Genomic DNA, 10,094 nt, shown 5'->3' on the forward strand with positions numbered 1-10,094 from the left:
ACCAGGGAAGCCCCATTGTATTTAGTATAATAACAATTCCTTATATTCTTGGGCCTTCAGTCTTCTCTTTCTCTGTCCTAACTTGTCCCTCTCTCCATCCTCAGACTTCCCTACCCCTGCCCCCCAGATTCTTGCTACCAGTCTCCAGCTACAGCAGGTGAGTCCTGAGGCAACCACAGGTGAAAAATTCTTAAAATGGATTGAAGAAGACCAAACCAACGTAAGTCAACTAAAGTTGATTAAACAAAATAAGGAAATCCCATTAATTTGCCATTTGCTGATTCGACTTTTCAGAAACTGGACAACATCCACAGAATCAGTTTCTCTTAACCTCCTCCCAGGTATGTCTTCTTCCGTGGGGATCCTGTGACTCTCCTGGTCAAGGGTCCCATTTCCCAGATGAAAAAACTGAGGCACAAGGAAGGCAGACTATTGGCTGAAATCCCTTGGATGGGAAAGGAAGCAAGGAGGACAGTTCGAACAGAGCTGGTGCTCTCTTAGACTTTATTTCAGGGCTTAGGGGAAGGGACAAAAACGGTGAAAAATCAACTTTCTCTACCAATGGTAAGGCGGTGTCAACATCGTGCCGCTAGGGGGCACCGTGTGCAGGAAAAGATTCTCGGTGGGACAGGACTCCTGGGGTTGAGGGAGGGAGGGTGGGGGTGGGGGGTCTAGACTCCTGGATCTGAGGGTGGAAGGCACTGGGAACCCAGATTCCTGAATTCCTTCAGCAGCTTTGGGGTTCAATTTCATGAGTCCCAGTCGCAGGAGTTAACTGGCCTGGATGGTTTTCTGTATCCAGTCCGCGAACTTGCAGAGGTTGGTGTAGACGCTTGGCACGTCAGGTTGGCCACACCGGGCTTGTCCAAAGGATACAAGGCCCTGCAGGGACCCGTTGCAGACCAGGGGGCCCCCGGAGTCACCCTGTTGTGGAGAGACAGAGAATAAAGAATCCAAAACACAGAGAGGTGGGGACGCGCCTGACGGTCCAGTGGCTCAGAATCCCCTTTCCAAGGCAGGCAACACAAATTCGACTCCTAGTCGTGGAACTGAGATCCCACGTGCGGTGGGGCAACTAACTAGAGTGGGGCAACCGACTACCGTGCCACAGCTAGAGAGACGCCTGAGCGCCACAAGCAGAGAAGCCAGCGTGTTGCAACAAAGATCCCGCGTGATGCGACTAAGACCCGAGTCAGGCCAAGAGACAGATGGACAGATAAATGAATATTAAAAACAAAACACAGAGAGGTGGAGATAGATGTGAGATCAGAAAGGAACCAAATGGAGAGAGGCAAAGACACGCGAGAGAAGACAAAAGATAGCAACATATCCCTTAAAGGTTCCACTCCAGAGCCCCGATCACACCTAATTCGGCTCCCTACGTTCTAACAGCTGGCCTATTCTCTTGGGTTTGCTGCTGTTCTATCTCTGTGTCTCTCCTTCTTTTTCTCCCGCTATAGCTTACTTCTCTGTCTCAATGACTCTCGGAGTCTCTATGCATCTCTGTACCTCCTGTATGTTGATTTTTTATCCTATTTCACTTTACATTTCATCTCTATGTGTCACTGTATCTGTTTCTGTCTGGGTGCGCATGTGTGTATGTGTTTCCGCCTTACTGCATCTGTCTTTATTTCTGTTTCTCATTTGCCTTGCTTCTCTTTATTCCCATGTCTATTTCTCTTTCAGTCTCTCTTCCATATCTCATGTCTCACCATGGGGCCCTTGCCCCCTCCCTTCTCCATCTCTCCCTGGATCTTCTCCCCTCTTCCCTTCCCTCATCTCTCACATGGCAGGAGTCCTTCTGGTCCTGGCCTCCACCAGCGCAGAACATGCTGGGGTGGTACACGTGGGCATAGAGTTCACTGCAGATCTTCTCCGATACCACTGAGATATTCACGCATTGGAGCACTTTGGGCAGTCTGCCTGGGACGCAGAGCATCAGATCAGCCTCTACTGGCTGGGCGGAGAACCCCTCGGAGAGACCACACACACCCACCCTCCCGAGCTCACCATTCACCAGCCGACCCCAGCCGGAGACCAGGCAGGAATCCCCGGCGGTCGGGCACTGGGAGGCGATGCTGATGTCCTGGATGGTATCAGACGGGGGCACAGATTCTTCTAACTTGATGAGCATGAGGTCGTTGGCCAAAGATGGTTTATTGTACTCTGGGTGCTGGATGGAGAGGTGGGCTTCTATCATCTGACTGCCTGGTTCTTGGTCGGCCTCAAGACTGTGCAGGCCCAGCCCGATGGTATAGGACCTGAGGGCCACGGGGTAGAGGGTGCGGGGATAGCGTGGGGACAGGTTAGTTCTGTGGCAGCCACGCCATTATCTCCATTCTTGTCTTCAACCATAACCCTATCTCCAGTCCCCTGCCCCACCCCCATCTTCCTTGCTAAGCTCTGCACTACCCAGTCATGATTTCAAATCCTAATGCACAAGCTATAATCCAGGGACAAGAACTTGCCTTAATTTACTAGATACTCAGCAGTGGAACTGAGATTTCAACCCAGGACTCTCTGAGTCTTTCCAAAGCAAGAGCTCCCGCCTCCCTCGCAGAGCCTTCCTTGAGAGCGGCTTTCACTTTTGGTACCCGGAGACTGAACCTATGAAGGCCCTCTCCTCAGCTAACAGCGCATCCAGGCCCTCCTCCCCGCCCCACCCCCGGCCCCCCGCCCTGCACTCACTTCTGGAAACAATGTGCGGCTGACAGCACCCACTGCGGATGCACCAGGACGCCCCCGCAGAAGAATTCATTTTCCAAGAACAGGGCCGCCTGCCAGGGCTGCGAGTGCGGGCGGCAGTCCTCGCCGTTTATGATGCGGCTGCTGCCGCCCCAGGCGAGGGATCCTGAGGGCGGAGGCAGGGCTGGGGGAACCCGGCTCTGAGCCGAAACGGGGCTTCTGGGGGCGGGGCTTGGCGTGGGGGCGTGGTCAGGACTGAGCAAAAGGCCCAGAATGGAGGACACTTATTCCTAGGGGGCGTGGCCATGGCTCTCGGGGGCGTGGCTGCGGTTGATGGGCGTGGTCGGGGCTTCTGCGGCGGTGAGGGGCCGTGGCTCAGGGTGGAAGCAGGACAAGCGGGAGTGGGGTTGGGGGCGGGGCTCTCGGTGCATGGGGGCGTGGTCATAGCTGGGAGACAGACAGGAGGCGGGACTAGGCCTCTTGGGGGCGGAGTCACAGTGCACTGCGGTGTGTGGAGGTCAGATGGGACTAGACCTCTCGGTGGGCGGGTGTGGTCAGAACCTCAGGGATGGAGTCAGGGATCCTGCGGGCAGGGAGAGTCCTAGGGGCGGAGTCAAGGAGGACTGAGGAGGCGGGGGCGGGGCCACAGTGCGGGGGCCTTAATTCCACGGATCAGGTTCCTTGGGGGTGGGTTCGGGTTCGCAGAGGTAGGGTCACTTGTCGGGGGAGAGTTTCAGCTTCGAGCTCGTCACAGCCATCTCCCAGACCCACACTCCATCTCTCTCTCTCTCTCATACACACACACACACACACACACACAAGCACCACGGTAGGCTTGTGCACTGCTGGGGCCTCAGTCTCCCAGCACAAGCAGACCCCTCCACACAAGGTGGCAGAGGCAAGGGCGACAGAAGAAGACGCTCAGGGAGGCAGTGCCAGTATCTGTGGCCCTGGCGTCTCGCCCAGCTCGGCTCAGCCCCGTCCCCCCAGGGCAACAGAAAGCCGGCTCACGCAGCAACCCCATAACACCGTGCTGATGCCGGTCCCTGGGCCTCTGAGGACTGGAGACCCACGCAGCAGGCGCAGATTGCCCTCAATGGGTGCCTCTCCTAGAAGCATAATCTCCCTTTCAGGGGTACCCCAGGCAAGGTCTGGTGGCTCAGACGGCAAAGAATCTGCCTGCAGTGCAGCAGATCCGGGTTCCATCCCTGGTTCCGGAAGACCCCATGGAGAAGGCAATGGCTACCCACTCCAGTGTTCTTGCCTGGAGAATCCCATGGACAGAGCAAAGAACAGGACACGACGGAAGCGACTAACACTTTCCGGCTCCACAGGTCCTCGCAGCTTCATCACTCAGGTCCTCTCAGCATTGTCACCACGCAGGGTATCCAGAGGCACAGACTGTCAGAGCCGTTCCCCCAATCATGCACCGACTCTCGCGGGAACGACTGTACACGGAGGCGTGCAAAGCCACACACACACGCTAGCACACAGGTGCCACCCATGCAGACACCCTGTGATACAAGGAATCACATGCGTGCATCCGGAAAGCAACCGTCACACCATACTGTCATCCACGCAGCTTCAGTCAGGTCCCAGAGGACCCTGAGTCGTGCCTGCCCAGTAACAAGCCTCAGACACAATCGCACACACACACACCTCACTCAGATACCTGTGACACCGAGGAGGAGATGCCCCAGGAACCAGCCCCAGGGCTTTCCCGCTGTGGTCATCCTTCAGCACCTGTATGAGGGTCAGTCTCTAGGGAACCAAGGCTTTCCATCAGTCTCTCTATCCACTCCTGCCCCCTCCCCCAGGATATTATTGGACAGACAAGGATCTATACCACCCCCTCTCCGACACACACATACACATCGCAGTGTCTGAGCTCATGGCCCAGAGACCCACATCCTGGAGAGCCTGAGAGCCTGAGAGAGAAGTGGAAAGAGAGAGAGAGAGAAGTGGGTGGAGAGGAAGAGATGGAGAAAGTGTCTCTCCATCTATAGACTGGGAGACGTAGGAGGATGGAGACAGGGCCCTCGAGGATGCAGAGAAGAGAGGATATCAGAGACGGGCTGAGAGTCAGAGTCCGGGAAAGAGAGATTCAGGGAAATAGACCAGGGGAGACACAGGAGGACTGGAGAGACCCTCCTAACTAGAGACCGATTTGGAGGAAACAGACCTGAAGACCCAAGGTCCGGAGGCTGAGAACCGCAGGGACACGGGGCTGTAGGGAGAGTAGATCATGAAGACTGCTCTTAAGGGAGTGGTGGGTGGGACGCTCACCTAGTTGCCTCTGGGCTCCGGGATCCTACACTGGGCTGGGCTTCCGCCTGCTGCCTCCAGCAGGGGCCCCTTGGGGAGCTTATAAGCATCCCCGGCTGGGCTGGCCTGCCCCCTAGGGACACATTCCTGGGGTGAGGTGCTGCCAGCTTGCAGCTCAGAGCTCTCTGGCTGCCTGGTGCCAGGCTGAGATCAGTGAGCTAGAGGGGTCGGGAGACTCCGGCCTCACTGACCCCTTCTTGCTTGGTTGCCTGTCAGCTTTCCTGTCTCTCTCTCCGGTTCTCCCTCCCTCTCTCTCTCACACACGTACACACACTCTCTGTTTCTTTTTCTCTGGTTCTCCCTCTCATTAAATCTCTCTCATCCTCTCTTTCTCCTTCTCCCTGCTGTGTTTTCCCAGCCGAACCTCCCCGATTCAAACCCCCAAGAGCACATTCTACCTTTGGAACCTTGCACACGTGACTGCACCCCTGTGAGCCTCTGTTTTCCCATCCATAAAATCAGGGTGATCATTGTTCCTCCATCTCAAAAGTCTTCCAAAAACCTTTGTGGGGGAAAATGCCTGGACACCGAGCCAGGCGCACCGTGGGCACCCAGACAGTTGGGGGTAGGATGAAGCTTTTGCTAGTCAAAGAGCAATTGCGCCCCTCTGAGGCTCTGAGCTGCGGGAAGGGACACGCACATTCCAGTGCTTCAGGGGCACACGTTCCCAGCGGGGGAGACCGACCAACAGAAAAAAATGCAGGGACAAGCGAATATCTGGTATTCATGTGTGCGCAGAGAACACGGCTGGTATTAGAGACGGACTGGGACCAGGTCGGGTGACTGCAAATGAGGGGGTGTCGGGGCGTCTCAGAGAAGGGGACTTTTAGGCTGAGAGGCAATGAACTTGGCAGGAAAGAGAGAGAAGTTGGGGGAATTCCCTTGTTGTCCAGTGGTTAGGACTCAGCCTTTACACTGCAATGGCCTGGGTTCAATCCCTGGGGGATTTGCATGCTAGGGGAAAGAGTTTGGGTTTATTTTCAATGCAACGGATTTTTTTTAAGGTTTCTTTCTTTTTTTTTCTTTTTGCTGTGGACCATTTTTACAGTCTTAACTGGATTTAGTACAATACTGCTTCAGTTTTTATGTTTCGGCTTTTATTTTATTTTATTTTTTGGCTGCAAAGCATGTAGGGTCTTAGCTCCCCAACCAGGGATCGAACTTGCACCCTCGGTATTAAAAAAGTGATGTCTTAACCCCTGGACCGCCAGGGAAATCTCTTGATGCGATGGATTTTTAAGCCTGAGATAGGAGTGGTGTGATCTGATTTCTTTTTAAAAAGCATTCCGCGTGGAGAATGATGGGAGTGGGGTGAGATGGAAGCGGTGAAACCAGTGAGGAGATGGGGGGTGGCAACAGCCCCCCGGATGGGAGAGGCTGTGGCCCCTGGGCAAAGAGAAAGGGGAGGGGCGGGGCGTCAAGTACCCGACGGGTGGACGGTGGGGAGGGAGGAGAAAGGAGGCATGGGGCGTGTCTCCGCCTCGGTCTGCTGGCGGTCACATTTGTGGCGCCGTTTGTGTGGAGGTGCGAGGGGGTGTTGGGGGAGAAGGACTGAGCTGAGGGCGCCCATCTGGAGCCAAGCGGTTGGATGTGTGGGCCCCAGGGGGCGGACAGAGGTCGGGGTGGGTGAGGAGTCACCCGAGGAGACATGTGTTTAGAGCCATGGGGTTGGATGAGATCACTCAAGAAGCAGGCGTGGACTGCCCTGATGAGGGGTTGTAGGGACAGTTGAGGTGATGCTGAGGGATGACTGTGCCTCCCTCCGTCTCTCTTGGCCCTGTTTCCCTCTGCTTTCTCTGTCTTTGGCCCTTCCCTAGTGTCTGGTTCTTGGACCCTGTCTCCATCTACCTGCCTGCGGCGTTCGGTCACCTGGGGGCACAGAGACCCCGGACACCGCTCTGCTCCGGGGACCTGCAACTTTGATCATGAACATGGAGGAGGTCAGCAGGAGGGGTGTGGTGGGTGGTGGGTGGTGCAGGGTGGGCTCAGACCTCACAGCTGCCCAGACTTGACTTAGGTCTGGGCAGTGGGAGGAGGGGGGTTGGAGCCAGAGGGAGGGACAGGGCTGGGGCGGCTGGAATCAGGGAGAAGGCGGTGGATGCGGCATCCTTCTGCCCTGCTCTGCAGCCTCACCTCTGTCCTGTCCTGCTTGAGGTTAGGCAGAGGTGACCCAGTTATTTGGGGATGAATCCAAGAGTGAGTGTGTCTGTGTTGGGGGCGGGGGTGGTTAGGTCATGTCATGGGGATGCCTCCAGCCTGGCAAGTGGGAAGGGTTTGGAACAGGAGCTCCATGGGTGAGAACCCAGGCTGGGGTGGAGGGTGGAGAGAGGCAGAGACCACGAGATGCAGAGATGGGCAAAGAGACTGGGACCAGAGGCAGAGAAATAAAACCCCAGAAGGACACAGGGAGAGACAAGAGAGAGAGATGGGCTTCCCTGGTGGCTCAGTGGGTAAAGAATTCACCTGCAGTGTGGGAGATCTGGGTTCGATCCCTGGCTTGGGAAGATCCCCTGGGGAAGGGAACGGCTACCCACTCCAGTATTCTGGCCTGGAGAATTCCATGGACTGTATGGTCCAGGGGGTTGCAAAGAGTGGGACAGAGATGGGTTGGGACACAGAGGGAGACAAGGAGAGAGACACACAAAAGAGAAGGTGGAGAGGTGGGCAGAGAACACAGGCCAACAGCAAATGACACAGACAGAGATTGTCTAAGCACCCTGGAAGTCATTCTAATTTCTTTTTCACTTTTAAAAATGTTTATTTATTCGGGTGCTCCAGGTCTTCATTGGGGCCCGCGGAATCTTCACTGCGTCACTCAGGCTCTGTCTTTGTGGGCGGCGCACAGACTGTCTAGTTTGGAGCGAGGACTCAGTAGCTGCGGCGAGTGGGCTTCATTGCCCTGCGGCATGTGGGGATCTTACTTTCCTGCCCAGGAACTGAAGCCATTTCCCTTGCATTGCAAGGCGGATTCTTAACCACTGGACCGCCAGAGAAGTCTCCCAAGTCTTTTTTTTTTTTTTTTTTTTGCCTGATATTAATTTTTATTTGTTGATCTAAATAATGTAGACATGTCTAAGAGTACTTAACATTAAGCAGAATATTTTCATTGTACCTAAGTTTGCTGCTGCTAAGTCACTTCAGTCGTGTCCAACTCTGTGCAACCCCACAGATGGCAGCCCACCAGGCTCCCCCGTCCCTGGGATTCTCCAGGAAAGAACACTAGAGTGGGTTGCCATTTCCTTCTCCAAGGCATGAAAGTGAAAAGAAAGTGAAGTCGTTCAGTCGTCTGACCCTTAACGACCCCATGGACTGCAGCCTACAAGGCTCCTCTATCCATGGGATTTGCCAGGCAAGAGTACTGGAGTGGGTTGCCATTGCCTTCTCCGCCAAGTCATTTTTAAAATAGAGACCGAAGATAAGTTGTAATTTTCCCCAACTTGACCCAACCCTAGCCACCCCAATAAGTGTCACCCCATTCACAAGTCCCCATTGATTCTTTTCTTGGTTGCTCTAGTCCTTTGAGCAGCACCTCCAAAATGTCACTCAGACCTAACCAGGTCTCCCCACCTTGACTCCTCCTCTCCTGGCTCAGCCCTCTCTCCCTGGACTTCCACTCTTGTCCATCCCAGTCTATTTCCCAGAGGGATGTGCCTCCTGTAAACAGCTCCAGGAGCCTCCCCCTCCCTCATCCTCTAGGCCCCCCTGTGGTCTGTTCCATGTGGCTTCAACACACTTCCCTTCACTCGCTCCCTTGACCATTCCCACTGCTCCTTTTGTCTTCTCTCAAATGTCACTTCTTCCCAGTGGCCTTGCCTGACCCCCTTCCCGGTCTAATCCAAGGCCCCCACTCTTCTGGGTTTTGCTTCTTTGTTTTCTTCTCCAAGCATCCCACGCACGTCTCCAGAGCCCTTGGCACAATTTACACACGTGTTACTGTTTGTGTGTTTATTTTTCTAACATCTGCCGCTCTCATCAGCCTGGGAGTTTCGTGGGGACAGGGTCCTTGTCTGTTCTGTTCACCGTGGAAAATTCAGCGCTTCCCATGGAGCAGGCAGGCATTCACTATGTGTGTGCTGAACACATGGGTAGGGAGAGAGAAACACAGATTCAAAGAGAGATGCTCAGGGACAGACAGACAGAAGAAAGAGCAGGACACAAAGACAGATGGAAAGAACAAACAATAACAAACAGTAATAATAGCTTACACTTAATGATAGCTCTTTGCATTGGGACAGGAGTGGGGAACTTAATTAATTAATTAACATTGAATTAATTATAATTATGGCAAGAGCTTACCATGGGCCTATTTTAAGTGGCTTATATGTAATAACTTGATCCACCACCACACCATATGCTCTTATTAACTTTATACAAATGAGGAGAATGAAGCATAAAGAGGTTAAATAGTTTACCCAAGGTCGCAGAGGGCTTCCCAGGTGGCAAGGGTGGTAAAGAGCCTGCCTGCCAATGCAGGAGACGTAAGAGGCGCAGGTTCGATCCCTGGGTGGGGAAGATCCCCTGGAGAAGGAAATGGCAACCCACTCTGGTATTCTTGCCTGGAGAATCCCATGGACAGAGGAGCCTTGTGGGCTACAGTCCGTAAGGTCGCCGACAGTCGGATGAGACGGAAGCGACTTAGCTGCAGCAGCAAGGTCACAGAGTCTGGGAAAGATGGAGATGGACAAGTGGGCAGAGATGACGGGATACAGAACAGGAGAGAGTTGGAAACAGCGAAAGGTAGATGCTGAAAGACACACATCTCAGGATAATAATGATTAAAAACAAAAAGACCAAAAAAAAAAAAAAAAACCTAACAGTTATATATCACTTTTTACTAGGTGCCTTCATAACAGTTTTACGCACGCCAACTAGTTTTAATCATCACGATAATCCCACGAAGTAGCCGTTATTGTGCTTAATTTTATGAACGTGGAAAGGGAGGCATAGAGAGGTCAATCAGCTTACCCAGAGTCACAGAGCAAAGTGGCCGTGAATCCAGGCCTCTGGCTCCAGAGCCCACCTCTTGAGCTCTCCTTCATGCACATTAGGAAACAGAAACAGAAGCTGAGGGATGGGTGTGCTGT

The 10,094-nt window shown here is 53.8% G+C and overlaps 1 protein-coding gene across 1 annotated transcript; it reads right to left on the reverse strand.

Moving 5' to 3' along the window:
• Positions 1–493: 493 nt before the first annotated feature.
• Positions 494–5,452, reverse strand: KLK4 (kallikrein related peptidase 4). The gene is made up of 6 exons (XM_043899970.1): positions 5,409–5,452; positions 4,358–4,428; positions 2,689–2,851; positions 2,011–2,261; positions 1,787–1,923; positions 494–924 (listed from the first exon to the last, which is right to left on the reverse strand). Exons 2-6 carry the CDS (start codon positions 4,416–4,418, stop codon positions 772–774), a joined length of 765 nt encoding a protein of 254 aa, XP_043755905.1. The 5' UTR covers positions 4,419–4,428; positions 5,409–5,452; the 3' UTR covers positions 494–771.
• Positions 5,453–10,094: the final 4,642 nt, after the last annotated feature.

The sequence above is a fragment of the Cervus elaphus genome, chromosome 4 (genome assembly GCF_910594005.1).
Source record: "Cervus elaphus chromosome 4, mCerEla1.1, whole genome shotgun sequence".
NCBI classification, from domain to species: domain Eukaryota; kingdom Metazoa; phylum Chordata; class Mammalia; order Artiodactyla; family Cervidae; genus Cervus; species Cervus elaphus.